This window comes from Adiantum capillus-veneris, chromosome 15 (assembly GCF_014529385.1).
Source record: "Adiantum capillus-veneris isolate H3 chromosome 15, ASM1452938v2, whole genome shotgun sequence".
Lineage (NCBI taxonomy): Eukaryota > Viridiplantae > Streptophyta > Polypodiopsida > Polypodiales > Pteridaceae > Adiantum > Adiantum capillus-veneris.
In genome coordinates this window covers 5,189,847-5,207,068 of record NC_140945.1, presented here as the reverse complement: position 1 = coordinate 5,207,068, position 17,222 = coordinate 5,189,847, and the positions used below count along the sequence as shown (strand labels likewise).

Here is a 17,222-nt window from a genome sequence, read left to right as displayed (position 1 = left end):
CTGCACCTGCTTTCCCTCAAAGCCAGCCTAGGCTCAATGCTTTGCAGGGATTTTTTGGCTGAACCCATGAAAGTTCATGGAACTGCTTGATACAACAGTTCTCTGCTGTCTCGCAATGCTATGAAGTATGATCGAGCCTTGTGTTATGTAGGTGGCAATGGATTTTGGTGGTAAATGAGCAAACTCTCAAATCAAAGAAGGTTCCTAGTATGCAGGGTTCATCATGATTATTTTTGGGGTGCTCATGACAAGAAGAGCGGCATAAAATGTGAGGGTCTGAGTCTGTTGAGTGACAGATTTTTATGGAACAGCACTTGAAGGTAATTTTATGGCGTGACAAACGTCTGTTTGTGTTGTATCAATGGTGCAAAGTCTTGTATTAGTTGGGGAATAGGCGCCCTCAAACCAAGTGATTATTTATGTTGGTAGGTGCTCTTTGCCAACGAATTTATAAGAAATCAAGACATGGTCCAGTTTGGTAATACACGGTTCAATTTCCAGGTTGCCTCTCTTTGTAATTTTCAAGCTAGTTTTTTTGTAAACAGATGTTTGCCTCGTCAAAATGGTTCCGTGCAAGCATTCTGTTTTCAAGTTTACACCTGCCAGTTTTGTTGAATGTAAAGACAGCTATAATTCTTCTTAGAAACATAACAGACCCGCGCGCGCGCGCGTGCACACACACACACACACACACACAGAGAGAGAGAGAGAGAGAGAGAGAGAGAGAGAGAGAGATGGAGAGATGGCACGCTTAACAAAAGAGGGAGGAGGGGAGGGCGGGGGCATCACAGTTAAGCGCACAACAGAATGTGATGGGGAGGACGGTGTGAGGTCCAACAGAATTGCATGGCGAGGAGGAAGCATACACTGAGAAGGCAAGTAGCACCAGCGTGAGTAACGGCTGGACCTGCCTCTTGGTAATGGAGTCATACGTGCATCCTTGATAAAAGCAAATTTGCATTGTTTTTGTTCTCTAGCGGCCAATTCTGAAAAATTGTGATGAAGAGGAACTAGCCGCATTTGTATTGAATTGAAGTGAGTCCAGGGATAGTGAGTCAAGGGATAAGAGAAAACAAGAATCTAGAATAGAAAAGCTTAGGGGGGGAGAGAGAGAGAGAGAGAGCTTGTGCTTTGTTTCCACAAATCTTGCTACTTCAAGTTGACACGGTCATGTGTTTACAATGCCACGATCTTCATGTTTCAATTTTGATATGTTTAAATATGTCTTTTAACTTTTAGATTGTATTAATTCTTTGATTTAATCTTGCATGCATTCTTGTCATTTGTGTAAGTGTGGATGTGTCATTTGAAGATTCAACAAGAGAATCATTATCTCTAGAGAGAGAGAGAGAGAGAGCTCGATACTTTTCATTAAAGCATGTTTTCTTGGTACTTTCTTTAATACGCGACAATCGTGAAGCTTCAATTTTGATTGGTGTACTTGGCAAAAGAACCATGAGAAATGTTAGAATTTATATAAATTGATGAGACGGATCATTTGAAATATGTTCACTTTTAAAAGTTGTTCCTCTTTTATGTTTGAAAAAAAAAAATGCAAGTTTCTTTGCATGGGGGAGTTTGCACAATCTTCTCCAAGCTTTATAATATGAGGGAACGTGCCATTCCTTTTGCAATGCAATTTTCAGTGTGTTTGTTTCATTGGGTTCTAATAGAGTATCTTACATACCTCATGTTTCGACATTCATTTGTCGATTGTCCTAACCAACACAATGATGTTGGCTAAAGCTTTGTGAATGAGCTTGCCAACATGCTTCCTGTCTGCTTCCATTGATATATCTTGCAATCTCATCGTGGATTCTCATCCATGTGAAGGTCTTGTGTAAGGCCACAAGCTTTCAAAGAGCTGACCAATTTAGAGGATGATCATACGATGGCATCGTGGTTGCATTTAGAGAAAGGCCTTTGCTTCACAACTAGTAAAACCAACTTAGAGCTTCCTTTCCATAGCCACGTTGGATATATCATGAAATCAACGCACTCCAAGAGACGACATCACACAGATGTCCATCAAGAACTTTTTGTGCTTTTGTGAGGGAACCGCATTCGGTATACATACTGAGCAAAGTGCCAACAAGAATGACATCCTTCTACAACAGCAAGTTTCAACTGATGATCGTCGAGATAGGAAGCCCTTCAAGCAATGCATCCGCTCTATATCAAGGGGAGCAATGCGCCCTTCCTTAAACTACAATTCTCGGACATCAACTATCTATATTGAGTCCTTAGCGAGTGGTGGATTGCACCAGCCGTCTCATAAAGAGTCGGCATGACTTTGCCTTTGTTAAAAAGAGCAAGAAAGTTTAAGAGTCTGCTTGTCTTTGCTTCTTTAATGGATCACACCATCTGTCTCATAAAGAGTCTGCATGTCTTTGCCTTTGTTAAAAATAATAAGAAAGATAAAGAATCTATCACAGCCATGTCGAGGATATCCTGCAACCAGCAAATTCCAAGAGATACCATTCTAGACAAAGAACTTCTCATGCTTTCATGCGGGCACCGGATTTGGCATATGAACTCAAAAATTGTGTTTCCTGAAAATTGGTGGATCTTTGTGTATCCTGTTGAATGTTGAATTGTTTCTGACAGCTCATTGCTTTTGGCACTCTTTCTGTCTATGCTTGACATTTGGGATGCGTATCAACTATAGTATTACCAAAAAATTGGTGGACCTTTGTGTATCCTGCTGAATTGGTTCTGACAGCTCGTTGTTTTTTACACTCTTTTTGTCTATGCTTGACATTTGGGATACACAACTATATTATTACTATTCACATTCTTTTGCACAACCAACAATCTAGTCATGGATTCTCTCCCACATGTGAGTGCCTTGCATTAGGCCATAGGCCTTGATGGTGCAAGCATAGGTGATTGTGTTAGGAGAAAGGCCTTTCCTTCACATCTAGTTAAAACCACCAAGAGCTTCCTTGCCATAGCCATGCTGGACATATCCTGTAGTCAATACATTCCAAGTGATAAAAGTCTAGAGAGAATCAACCAAACCGCCATTAAGCATGTCATTTTGCATCTGGAAACAGGCCTTTCCCTTGGCATCCGGTGTGCATCTTTGCCACAACCGTGCTGGGCATATTAGCTGTGACATTTAGGACAAGAAGCCCATCAAGGACGAACTTGTGCTTTCGTGAGGGTACCATATTTGGCATACATTTTTTTGGTCTTTTTTAAGTAGCCTGCACTTAACGTCTTGCGTAAGTAAGGCTACAAGGTTGAAAGGTGCAAGGATAGGTGATTTCCATTTAGAGAGAGCTCTTCCCTCGCATCCACCAACGAAAGCAGCGTAGTGTTGCAATGGCCATAAGGGGCATCCTATAGCCAACATGTGTGGTGTGGAGACTCTGGAGAGGATAGGTGATTTGCATTTAGAGAGAGCTCTTCCCTTGCATCCACCGGTGAAAGCAGCGTAGTGTTGCAATGGCCATAAGGGGCATCCTATAGCCAACATGTGTGGTGTAGAGACTCTGGAGAGGATCGGACCAGGTGACTGATGATTGTACGCGTGAGACAACTGAAGGTGAAAAGCTGATGAAAGTTGTAACAACAGGCTCGGATAAAAAAAAATGCAAGGCAAAGGAACGACCATGTGCCACGTGGACCGACGAGTTGCCAGATTTTTGAATCTGTTTGTATCACTAACGAAGTATCCCGCAATCATCACATTCCAAGAGGCAACATTCCGGACATGAAGCTCCCCAAGCCTTCTTTATCTTTTCTCAAGTGCACCACATTTGGCATACATATCGACCAAGACAGTGTCCAACACGACACCTTTTTTCAACAACCTCTAACTAACAATATAATTGTGGATTTTTGTGCCCATATCAGCATCTTAGAGCCAGATGCCTTCAAGATGCATAAGTAGGTGCTTGTAGAGCTTTCTCTTGTGTCAAATCTAGCAATCAGCGCATTCCAAGAGTCCACACTCCGGATAGGAAGTTGAAAACAACCTAGAGCTTTCTGGCCCTGCTCCTGTGTGCGTATCCCGCGACCAGTGCATTACATGCATTCAAGATGTAAGCATAGCCTTCAAGAAGAAAGTATAGGTGATTGAATTTGGAGAGAGACACCTGATTTGCATCCATTGAAAACACCCTAGAGCTTTTTGGCCTTGCTCTTGTTGCGCACATCCCACAATAAATGCATTCCAAGAGGTGACATTCCGGACAGGAAGCTCCTCAAGTGCTTTTTGTGCTTTCTCAAGCTTACCACATTTGCCATACATATTGATGAAGGCATTGCCAAGCACGACATCTTCTTTCAACAACAGGCCCTGACTAACAATATCAGCTTGAATTTTGTTGCCCATATCAGAATCTTGCGTAGAGCCACATGCCTTCAAGATGCATGCGTAGGTGATTGCATCTGCTGAAAACACACTAGAGCTTTCTCTTGTGGGGAAAATCCTATAGTCAGTGCATTGCAAGAGTCCACACTACGGATATGAAGTTGAAGTTTAGTGCATTTGTTCTCCCAATGGTCATGAAGTCTATAATTACGACAAGCCCCCTTGCCCTCTATTGAGGCTGCAGCTTTGGGACTCAAGGTCTTGCTCCACAATTTTTTTATAAAATAAATTGGGCTTAATGTTATGGGGGTTGGATCACTATAGGTGCTGGTATGTACCTCCTCCATAGGAATTGAAGAACAACCATTCTCATGGGGGGGCAGTAGGAACTAGTGCTTGTTCCTCTAGTTGCAGTCTACTTTATAGGTACTACATTCCCACTCAATAGACTTTGGCATTTGACTATTATTACTTGTGTATATCTTTTGTATGGTTTTCTTGTAGTATTATTCACAACCTAGCGCTTTCTAGCCTTGCTCTTGTTGCACACATCCCATAGTCAGTGCATTCCAAGTGACGACATTCCAGAGAGGAAGCTCCTCAATCACTTTTTGTGCTTTCTCAAGCGCACTGGATAGGAAGCTGAAAACATCATAGAGATTCTGGCCCTACTCTTGTTGTGCGTATCCTGTGACCAGTGCTTTTTGATGCTTTGCATCAGCTACAAACAACCAATGCACTCCAAGAGGCAACATTCTTGACAGAACCTTCTTGTGAAACACCCACCCACATTTGGCATACATATCAACCAAGGCATTGCTAAGCACGACATCTTTTTTCATCAACAGCCCCTGACTAACAATATCAGACTGAATTTTTGTGTCCATATCAACATCTTGTGTTGCGGCTGAAATGATGCATGCTTCCCTTGCAATTCCTTGCCAGCTGATGGAAGTGGTGGAGGGTGGCTTCCACTCCTTCTTGACCCTGATAATAGCTTGGATCACCCAGGGCCTCCTTAATGAGCTTCAGAGTTAGATTTAGAGCTGTATAGATGAACGTAACCACTCAGCTGGAGAAGCACTTTAGAAGGCCGTATTACAAAATGATCTAGCAACAAATATTACATTGGCAAATTCCTTGATTCGCATGCATGCCTCCTTTGGGAATCTTGCCCAAGCTAATTAATTTTTCAAAATTTTATAAAAATCGATGCTTCTACTTGGAGTGCCATTACAAGAGAGGCCTTCCCTTCGCATCTGCTAAAAACAGCCTAGAGCTTTCTAGCAAGAGTCAGGTTGGGTATATCTTGCAATCAGTCCGGTTTGAAAAGCAAAACCCATTTCCTTTAACCCCTCATCATGCTCTGCTTGTCTATGCTTAACTTGTCTTTTGAATATTGCTTGTTCTTCGGATCTTGTTAATCAAAAACTGAGAAAATGAATTGTGTTTGAAGATCTTGTATAAGGCCACAAGCCTTCGAGGTGGAAGCGTAGGTGATTGCAATTAGAGACATGCCTTCTCTTTGCATCAGGTAAAAAAAACCCGGAGCTTTCTTGGCACAACTAGGTTGTATATCCTGCAATTAGTCCGGTCAGAAAAGCAAAACCCGTTCCTTTTAATCCTCGTCATGCTCTACTTGTGTATGCTTGACTTGTGTTCCGAGCATTTCTTGTTCCTTGATTCTGTTAAAAAAAACTGAGAAAAAAATTGTATTTGAAGATCTCGTATGAGGCCACAAGCCTTTGAGGTGGAAGCATATGTGAGTGCAATTAGAGACGAGCCTTCCCGTCGCATCTGATAAAAAAAACCAAGAGTTTCCTTTCCACGACAAGGTTGACCATATCCTGCAATCCACTCACTCCAAGAGATGACAACCTAGAGAGGATCCCCATCAAAAACTTCTTGTGCAATCATGATGACACCACATTTTGCATCTGCTGAAAATAGCCTATAGTTTTCTCGCCCCCTGCCCTCGTTGCGCACATCCTAGAGAGGATCCCCATCAAAAACTTCTCGTGCTATCATGACGACACCACATTTTGCATCTGTTGGAAATAGCCTATATCTTTCTCGCCCTGCCCTCGTTGTGCACATCCCACAATCAGTGCATTCCAGGAGGCAATAGTCCGGACAGATAGCTCCTCAAGCACTTTTTATGCTTTCAAGCACACCACATTTGGCATGCATATCGACCAAGGCAATGCCAATCACGACATCTTTTTTCAACAGCCTCTGACTAACAGTATAATTGTGAATTTTTGTGTCCATGTCATCATCTTGCATAGAGCCACATGCCTTCAAGATGCATGCGTAGGTGATTACATCTAGAGAGAGGCCCTCGCTTTGTATTTGTTGAAAATAGACTAGAGTTTGGCCTTTCCCCTGGGGGAAAATCTTGCAATCAGTGCATTCCAAGTTCACACTCTGGACAGGAAGCTCCTCTAGCACTTGCGTAGAGCCACATGCCTTCAAGATGTAAGCATAGCCTTCAAGACAAAAGTATTGGTGACTGAATTTGGACTGATACACTTGCTTTGCATCTGATGGAAACAATGTAGAGCTTTTTGGAGCTGCTCTTGTTGCACACATCCTGCAATCAATGCATTTTTAGAGGCGACATTCCAGACAGGAAGCTCATCAAGCACTTTTTATGCTTTCTCAAGCTCTCCACATTTGGCATACAGATCGACCAAGGCAATGCCAAGCACAACATCTGGTTTCAACAATCTTTGACTAACAATATAATTGTGCCCATATGTGCATCTTGTATAGAGCCACATGCCTTCAAGATACATATGTGGGTGATTGCATATGGAGAGAGGCCCTCGCTTGCATACATATCAACGACGACATCTTTTTTCAACAGCTTTGCCGTGTGGGGAAAATCTTGTAATTAGTGCATTCCAAGAGTCCACACGCCGGACAAGAAGCTCCTTGAGCACTTGCGTAGAGCCACATGTCTTCAAGATGTAAACATAGCCACACTTGCTTTGCACCTGCTGAATTTCTCAAGCGCAACACATTTGACATATATATAGTGCAAGGCACGACATCTTTTTTCAACAATGTAATTGTGTATTTTTGTGCCCATAGTAGCATCTTGCGTGGAGCCACATGCCTTCAAGATGATGGGGGTAGAGGAAGATTGCATGCATGGTCCATCGTACATAAAATAGTTGCGAGCTCACCGTGCAGATGAAAATAAAACATTAAATAAAAGAATTGACAACGCCTGAGAAGCCAGATTTCTCTATGGTAACGAAGTAATAATAATAACGGCTGATTCTTTTATTGGAAAGGGCAATATAGTATGGTACTCAATAAACCGATCGGAGTTTTTCGTTGCCTCTCTCTCTCTCTCTCTCTCTCTCTCTCTCTCTCTCTCTCTCTCTCTCTCTCTCTCTCTCTCTCTCTCTCTCTCTCTCTCTCTCTCTCTCTCTCTCTCTCTCTCTCTCTCTCTCTCTCTCTCTCTCTCTCTCTCTCTCTCTCTCTCTCTCTGTGCCCACGCACATGCAGCCGACGATCGAAGAAAGATGTGGAAATCCCATCGTAGGCCCACCAATAGCTGTGCACGCCCCTGCAGTAAACCACCGTGCTTTCCACCAAACCGACTCGTCTGCAAGCTATGTGAACGACAAAAAGGGAGGTGACATTAATGCCCAATGTTTTCTCGGGGCAAACCGCTCTGCATGTGCGCAAGAAACCGGTGGCAACCGAGACAGGTGCATGTGCGCAGGCTATCTCTCGTTTTGTGCACATTGAGACGTTGAGTTGGATATTCAATCAAAAAGGGGTTGCCATATCAGCCACGCTTGCCACGACTACAACTGTATCAAACAAACTGCTCCTCCACTAGTCTCACCGCAAAACCACATTCATGCGAATGCTGCAACGTTCAAGTGGCGGGAAGAACGATGCAGTGCAGACAGGGTCTGCAAAAGCTGTAGCAGCAGCAGGCTGAGGTGGCACTCACTCCATCGCCTTTTAACATGCACGCAATTAGACCATGGCATTAGCGGCAACGATAGCAGCACATGTGCACAAACAAGGGATTGGTCAGATGTGTCCGTGAGGTGATCAGTGAGCTGCGTACTTGATGCCAATGAACGCTCCTTTGATTGTCTCATGTGCGCACTACATCTGCTCCATGAACGGTGAATGTAAGAGTGTGAGCGACTGCAGGGCCTAGGGGTGAAGTAGCTATTTCTTTAAAAGTACTAATACAACCGGCTGCCTTCGACGGCCTCTCTCTCCTTCTCTCTCTCCCTCTTTATCGTGTGCAGAGGAGCTTCTCTCATTTTTGGACTTTAGCCGTAATCTCGCAGTTTTCGACATGGGTAAAGAGCACTCTTTCTCCCATTATAGAATACATATAGATGTAAGTAGTAAGTAGCCCCAAACAAATCTACACATGTAGATAAAAGATTCTTCAACTCCTCCCTATTGTGTTATCTAGCTTAGAGGGGTGAATCATACACACATACATACATACACACTCAAAGGTAATGTAGAGCAATGTGGACAACGAAGGGTCCCCAAGGTATAGAAAGGCAAACGCTTGTCAAAGTAGACGGTCAACGAGCTATAGATCTGGGCCATCCAACCCTCTGCAATTCTTGGCCGTAATCCAATTGTATACATGACTCTATGGTCAACATGTTAGCACCTGTAATGGGTTGAGCACCCAATGATGCGACAACATGTCAGCCTTGAGAATTGCATGCCCCTCTGACACATCTATAGGCGGAATGGTGAAAGTGGTAGATTGATAGCCATGTGGGCAACATGTCATCACTAAAATATGAAGCCCTGAGACCCAATCACTTCTTGCCATTCAAGCACGTGGTGCTAGCCTTGCACCTGTGAACGTCTGCAGGTACACTAGTACAAGTGGCCCGCCCTCCCCCCAACATTTAACGGTCGGGAAAGGACATCGATTGTCCTTTCCCACATAACAATGGCTCCCCATGGCTCTCAGCCTTCGCCGGTCGTGTCCTTTTCCTACCCCTTAACATCATAAAAAAGATTTGTGGCATTTATTGCTATATATGATCAACTAATTCCCCATACTCCCAAAAACTTACGTGCCCTGTTTTTTTTATGCAGTGAAATGCTTATGCAAAGCTCACAGAATAAAAAACATAAACAGATAAAGTAACTAGATCATTAAACCATAATCAACCATACCAAGTGTTTTACCAGTCAACCTTTTAATGCCATACGCTGTCAGACTTAGTCACCCACACAGTGGGCCTTACCAAGCTAAGCCAAACGGTTTACATGCCTGTAAGCAAAGGTGCTTACATAACCTTTAGACCTATATTTACAAAGGAGAGATAACCATAATACCAAGAAGAATATATAGTAACCGACATGTGTAGGTTGCGCTGCAAGCTCCATAACGACACAATAGAGAATGAATACACACATTCCTCTCTTTTAGTTTACGCAAATCAAATACACACAAGGCTGAGTGAGAGGTAGAATGCGCCCTCACCTCTTAAATAGAAGAAGGTTGATCACGAGTAATCATGGCGTGTAGTGAGCAGTATCTCTCATCATTCCAAGTTTTGAGTAGGCAAGGTGCCATTTTTACTAGGGAAACAAAAGCAGCCGCCTCTAATGAGGCTGGGTTATGTAGAGCAGAGTAACCTACGCGCCATTATCATGGCATGGAAGAGAGAGTGTGTGTGGCACATCTGTAGAGTGAGAGTCAAGCTTCGTTAATTGCTGCCAAATTAACTGCTCATGTTTTTTGTTTTACCATTTATAACCCTTTAGGGGTACCATCCCACGGTGGATATTATTCCAGTGTAGCCCAGAAAATAGGCACTATTTTTATAACGAAAGCTGTTAAGCTATAGCTTAAGTGGAAATTTATAGAAAAAATGAAAGCAGTATGGGGGTGTTTTTATAGAGCAAAGCAATATGTGTGGAGAAAAAAACCCTAGGGTGTGATTTAGAACATAGTTGTAAGTAATATACAAAGAAATAAGTACTTGTTTGTGTGTGTGTGTGTGTGTGTGTGTGTGTGAGAGAGAGAGAGAGAGAGAGAGAGAGAGAGAGAGAGAGAGAGAGAGAGAGAGAATCGCTAGAGAAAAATGATACACAAGGTAGCATAGGCTAGACTTTTGTCTTTTATGTAGAGTACAAAAAAGGTTTGATTTTCCATTGCTTTTTGTCTAAGCAAAGATTTGCGGGTGGCCTGATGTTGTGCCAATTACCCCATGATTGGAAAAATACATGTAGATCCTCTTTACTTAGTTCTATATCATTTAATTTTTTTTGGAATAAATGTGTGTTATAACGCGTAATTACACTGATATACCTACATCTCCTCCTCGCATTTGCACATATATTTCTCCTAATCTCATCTTCCTACAAAAAGCTGAATAAGCCCCCCTCGCGGTCTTCATGTTTGCATCTGCCATCGCACTTGCCGTGCCCTGCACGCTCCCCTTTTCCTTTTGGCGGCATGTGCCTCAACCGCCACCCCTACAGCTCATAGTATCTTTGCACCTTTACACCTTGTGGGGCGCCTTGTTGGGAAGCCTTTCACCATCGTGCAAACCCTTGCCCTATATCCCTCTGCAATCGCCCCTCCTGCTTCTGCTATGCACGCACACACAGATATCAAATGTCACAGCTCAATGGGAGGGAGACAACTAATCCTATTATATCCCACCATGTAGTATACTACTCCATCTTCTCCTTCTACTACTCTAGATGTATTCATTTATTAGTAAGATTCCTCCAACCAATCACTAGTGAACCTTAGTACTTTTTGCCTATATTTATCCACAGATTTCCCTCACTAAAAAGTCTGTTAAGGGTGTTGAACCCATTTCCGTCATCACTTCTATGCGACGGCCTAAACCACGATACCCAGAAGCGGTTGTTGAAATTTGTTGCGTTATTTGTAATGAAAAAAGGTACTCTCCACAGCGACAACAACTCTAACTCCCCAAGCCCGTCTGTGCTCGTCCCTGCTAACACGCATCCCCCAATCTCCCAGTTCGTTTCCATTTCCTAGAGCTGCGAGCTCCCCTACGCGCGGTCGTCGCCTCGCATCTCCCCCCCTTCCTCCTCCTCCTCCTCTCTCTCTCTCCTCCGCGCGTTGCAGTCGAGAACTCCACTCTCGCTTTTTCTGCATTTGCCAAGATTCTCCTTCATTTTCTTTTTCTACAATTGGGTACCCCCTACCTAGCAGCTTACAACTTTTATTACCCCGAAATCTCACGAGATGCTCTCTCGAGACTCCTCTCTTTCATTGAGGCCAAAAATTGAGACTCAAGGATCGAACTCAATCGAAGGGATACTCGGTAAGCCAACCAGGCAATCCCAGTTCGCTGCCATCATCCATCATTGTTGAAGTGAACATAAAAGAAAAGGAGCATTGTTTCTACTCCTACGTCAACTGCCTAGGACGAGTTGCCTGTGTTGTGTGTTTTCGTCGTCGTCTGCCTGCCTGCTCAGGACACAAGATGCGCCCCCCCCCCCCCCCCTCCCCAAATGTTCTGCGTCAAGCCCCCATGTTCTGCTCTTGATGCAAGATTCCCTTCTTTCCTTTCACGCAGGTGTTTTCCTGGATTCTCTGGATTCTCCAGAGAAGTATCTTCGAGAAATTTTGCTTTTTTGATTATTTTCTGAAATCGGTATGACATATTCGATCTTTAAATTTCATTCAAGGGAATCTTTTGATATTCCCTTCCTTCCCCCCTTTCCAGAGATTAAACCTCCTGCAGTCACCTTGTCCTCCAGCCATCTCTCATTAGATTGTGTCATGTCATAGCATTTCTCCCCCACCCTCACAATTATGCTAGTAGATCCCCCATTGGATGCGTGTGTTTCTCTTGCTGGTCTGTTTGCATATAGAGAGAGACAAAGAGAGAGAGCGCTATTGGTGGAGACACAAACAGAGACCTGCTCATAATTCTGACATAGAGAGAGAGTTATGGGGGGGAGACACAAAGAGAGATGGACTCGCATGTCGACGTCTTCCTAGGCATAGAGTGTGCCTCGCAAAATCGCAAGATCACGAGAGAGAGAGAGAGAGAGAGAGAGAGAGAGAGAGAGAACTATGAATGACCTTGCGGTGTTCAAATAGAGAGAGAGACATGTTAGTCGCCTCCATCCCTTTGTTGGGTAAAGAGAGCGTGCCTCGCATCCCGAGGCCTTGCCAAGAACATGGAGAGGGAACTAGTCTTGCTTGGTAGGCTTTCCTATATAACATCTATAGAATACAATAGCACATATGAAAATTGACATTTAACATCTGAAGGAAGAAGCAGCATGACTATTTTGGCAATGCTGGCACTGTGTGAAAAGCATATATACATTTGAGAAATGCTACTTTTTTTTTGTGATTATGGGTTATGGGAACAATAATTGTGGAAAGAGAGAGAAATTGGTGTTTGGTTTTTTTTTTAAGTTTAAATGAGAGGATCCAAAATTGATTTAAATGTGAAACAATAGAGATTGATATGAGTTTTTTAATAATGAATGAACAAGACTACTCGATAAAAATTTTGCGATTGTTTACTTGGTGAGTTTTTTGTGCACAATAATTGAGGAAAAAGAGAGAAAAAGGATGTTGTGTTAGCAGACAGGAAATCAGATTTCATTGAAACGTGCATGGCAATGACAAGGATAATTTAGATCTTTCTTTTTTGTTTCAAGAACATGTATTTCTTGCAGTGAGGGGGATGAGCTCGTAGAATATTATATCCAAATGAACTTGTACTACTATATGTACTGATGAATGTTTTTTAAAGTATACGTGCTACATGTAAATTCTTGGAGACAGAAAGTATGTCAAAAATAAAGTTTTCTTCGAATGGATGGTAGCGAATAACGTCGGATTGCATTTTTGAAGGTGATTGTCGAGTGCGCTCTGCCTTTCGTCTTTCAAAATTGTTTGTGACACCTATGTACTATCGTCCGTTTTGGCGGCATGTGATGGAGTAGATGGTGTATTCAATGTCCGTTGTTTTTTTATCGGTTGATTGTCGTGCTCGAGAAGCAGAACTTGAGTCTTGTTGTCCTATTATGCACAGCAAAAGCAGGAAAGAAAGAAATAGGATTACTGCAGGATTGCATGCTGAAACCTGAGAATATTAAACTATATAATCAAGCGGGGTATTTCTTGAATGTTTTTCATGGTGGTGTCACCTGTGCGTGGGTTGTCGATGTTGATGAAAGCGTACGGATAGTCACTTCCAAAGTGTGCTTTGTAAACATCCTTGTTGTGTTGCCACGTCAGCTTTTGCTCTGTAATTGATGGTGGCTCGTCATTGCATTGTCTTTTGAAGCTTGCGAAGATCTCACTTGCGTCATTGTTTGTTGTATCTAAGAGGTCCTTGAGCGCGACATCGTAGCCATAGTGCAACATCTCAAGATTGTAGGGCTTTATTGGTGTCTTCAATTGAAGCAAACGATTACCGTCCTCGACTGTCATGAGATCCTCGAGCACGTCAATCTCTATAGATAGTTTGCAAATGATCTCTTTCATTACACCTAGAAAAAAAGAGTATTAGAAGGGACAAACAAATTTTTTTCCCTTGTAAAAAAGCATGTTTTTTTAATGTTTATTGTAGACAGCAAAGCAATGAGAAGAAGGAAAAAAGATAAAATTGCATGTGTGTAGAGCTAACTTGTTGCTCTTTTGATACCCATGCTCTTGTTTTGTTCGAGTTGCTTTACGGATCTGTCTATTAACAATCGCAATTCAACATAGTTTGCAAAACCCTTGATGTAAGTGTCCGAGCGACAACCTGCCAGGTTAAGCAGGTGCATTTGTCTCTCTGTTGGATATTGACGTGGTTCGATTTGGGGGTTTTTCTTTGAGGCAATGTTTTGCTTGAAAAGGGTAACAAGTCTTTGCAAGGTTATACAAATGTGATCAATATTTTTTTGTGTGCATTGGAGGAACATAATAAGATATGTTTTATAGAGCAGTATACCTTTGAATTGCTCATTTTATTCTCTTCGTTATCTATGTTGCCTGCAATGGTGAAATGGTTAGAGTTCATACTGAAAAAACCAATAGTAGAATTGTGCAAAACCGCTGAGAAAGTGTTCATAAGAATCGAGACAAAAGTAGAGCACAAGATAATGCTACAAAGAGTGCAGTGCAAGTTAATGACAATGATCAGACATCCAACACTACAACAACCTTGCCTTGAATAAGTTGTACAATCAAACTGACATTACAAAAGTTGACCTGAAGACGAACGCGGGTAACATAAATGTACTTCAGCCATGGTTCCTAGACCCTAAGTTCAACGAGCTGGACTCGATCGCAATTGGGGCTCGTTGTATGATCACTGAAGACATCGACTTAACAATCGTGCAGCAAACGGTGCAACATGTACTGTTGATGCCATAACGCATAACAACAAAGGTCAACTTATATGTATTGTTGCTATCATTCATTGTACCGGTAAAAAGATGGCACTTCATCGAACAAAGCATAAACGAGATGCAATCAATGGCACATGGTTTCACAAATCCACATTGCCCTTGACACTTGCATACGCCATGACTGGACACAAGGCCCAGGGTGCAACAATTTCTACCAAAGTTCTTCTTATCTTCAGAGATGCATTTACACCGGGGCTTGCATACGTCATGTTATCGAGAATCACACATCGTCGAAATCTCCGAATTCTCAATCTACCGACTCCTGATATATTTCGCCTTGTTCCACTTCATATTATACACGGAATTCATTACGAAAGTTTTGGTGGCTAGTTGATCATGTACTCTAATAGTTCGTAAAATTTTCATATGACTTTGTGTTTCAATATCTGTGCAACAAATAATCTATAAATATATAATTGATGTCTCAAGAGTTCTTCCATGTTGATCTTTCAAATAATACGACAAAGATGAATTTGTGACACGTTGGATATTCATATGAGCACCCCAAAGTAGAAGAACAGCTAAATGGTATGGAACCACATTTCAATCATCGTGAGTTGGTCGATAGTACATCCACTTCACGAAATGGGAATCTAGAGATAAATAAGGATTTGGCTGAATACCGTATGGAAATCCGTATTTACATTTGCCATTGTGGTTGTGTACGCGACATGCATGTATTTGTTTCTTAAGGATAAGCTCACGAAGTGTGCTTGCATGCATTTCATCAGCAAGTGAAATAGGAATATTAGAAGAAATATCTTATGCTGTTTGTTGGATGTCATTCTCATCCACCCATAGGATGACATGGGCATGAAGGGATCCTCTGTTTTGGATCTCATACCATACAAGGTGGTGATGAATTTGGCCCAGGATCTGGCTTCCTTGTAAGATATAGCAATTCATGAACTGTTTTAATCGATTGTGAAAGAGCAATGTACATTCAACTGGACAATCTTTCCAAGAGAACTCATCATTCAATGTTCGAGCTATCCTCTCGATTGTACGGATCTCATTCCATTTTGTGGCGGTCACTTCATCAGCTGTGAAAGAAATGAATATGTTTGGCGAACCCCATGCATCAACCATGGTGATCAAATCCTTTAATAAACGTCTATGCTAGGATGGACTGCTAGCAATTGTCGCTAGGAGGTTGAAGCGAAATATGTTCCTTATGGCTTCCTCGTCGTTTGCATTCTTGTGTGCTCTTTTGTACTTGTCGATATCTCTCTGCAGAATGGTGATTGTTGTACTATTTGCGATCAAAATTGCATGTTTCAGCTGGTACACTAGCGTAAGGTATGGCTTGTACAATGTATACAAAGAGAATAGGGTGTGGATTCTCATTCGAATGTAGTCACTAAATCGAATCTGTCCATTGTACTGGCCATGTCCATAAGGAAAGAAGAACGGAAAAAGAGATGACTCTATTGTGATGTCTTTGAAATCTCATATCCTGCTTGGCAAGCCATTGTACATGAAGGAAGCAACATGACTGAGAAGCATATCTTCGTTGCGGAGTTGTATGGAACCAAACTCATGCATGTCGTATGTGGTATATGCGTGTCGTCTTGATGGCTCAGCCAATGTTTCCAAAATCGAGAAGCTGTTTTCATTCTGGGCTTGCTCCATCAAGTCGAAGGGTTGTACCTTTGAATGGCGATGCATCATTTCTTCTAGAACCTCTTCAGACAGTATGCACAACCCTATTCTTTTGTGTGGTCGTTCAGCCATGCACTTATATCTCTGCAATATGGGATTGTTCTTGATATTGAAAGCCAGGACATCTGAAATGGCTGAGGTGGATAACTCATGACTTATAGAGTGTAGACTAGCAGCACTTGACCAAGATATTAGTGGGTTATCTAGCAATGACCTCTGCTCTAGTGATCCTTGTGCTATTGCATGTGTAGTTTTTGTCACATTGATCGATACATCTTAATGCTAAGCAGTTGTGTGTGTATTTGTCGAGCAGAGAGAATACGCTCTATGTAGTCACGGGCATAAATGGCAATATATCTTTGATGGGAATTAGTTGTTTTACAAGAAGTACACGTCGTCCATGAGTATTTGACTTCTACATGTTCCAAAGCGCTCAACAATAATATTGAAGTGAGTGCAGCAGGACTGTCTATTTCATTTGTCTCACGGCCTCGTTTGTCATTGTATGTGAGGTTTGCCGTCATGCAAGAAGGACACAGTTCTAGATTGTGAGCGAGGATGTCACATTGCATGATTCAATCTTTATACAATGGAGTAATTTCAAACCATGAGCCTAGCATATGGACGGCAAGCTGCTTTCAACTTGGCTGCGGTTCGTTTCTTGGCATCGTAACGCTTGGACTGTAACCTTGCACGCCTTGAGAACTTCATATTGATACCTACTATGGGAGAAATGAGGACAAATATCGTAACGAACCTTGCAGTGTAGTCCAGCTAGAGTTACGCTTGTGCAATCCAAATGTGCAGTGTTGTG

At 42.3% G+C, this 17,222-nt stretch overlaps 2 protein-coding genes across 2 annotated transcripts in view; one reads left to right on the top strand and one right to left on the bottom strand.

Annotated features, from left to right (window-relative positions):
- LOC147440204 (protein RER1A-like) overlaps positions 1-507 on the top strand; it is a 47,067-nt gene extending 46,560 nt beyond the window's left edge. Inside the window, exon 4 of the mRNA XM_086529995.1 lies at positions 152-507. The gene's annotated coding sequence lies outside the window, so the exon portion shown is untranslated. The remainder of the gene's footprint in view (positions 1-151) is intronic.
- A 12,750-nt stretch (positions 508-13,257) lies between these two features.
- LOC147440203 (uncharacterized) lies at positions 13,258-14,406 on the bottom strand. Its single transcript, XM_086483828.1, has 4 exons — positions 14,289-14,406; positions 14,098-14,205; positions 13,496-13,840; positions 13,258-13,367 (listed from the first exon to the last, which is right to left on the bottom strand). Exons 1-4 carry the CDS (start codon positions 14,404-14,406, stop codon positions 13,258-13,260), a joined length of 681 nt encoding a protein of 226 aa, XP_086339954.1.
- Positions 14,407-17,222: the final 2,816 nt, after the last annotated feature.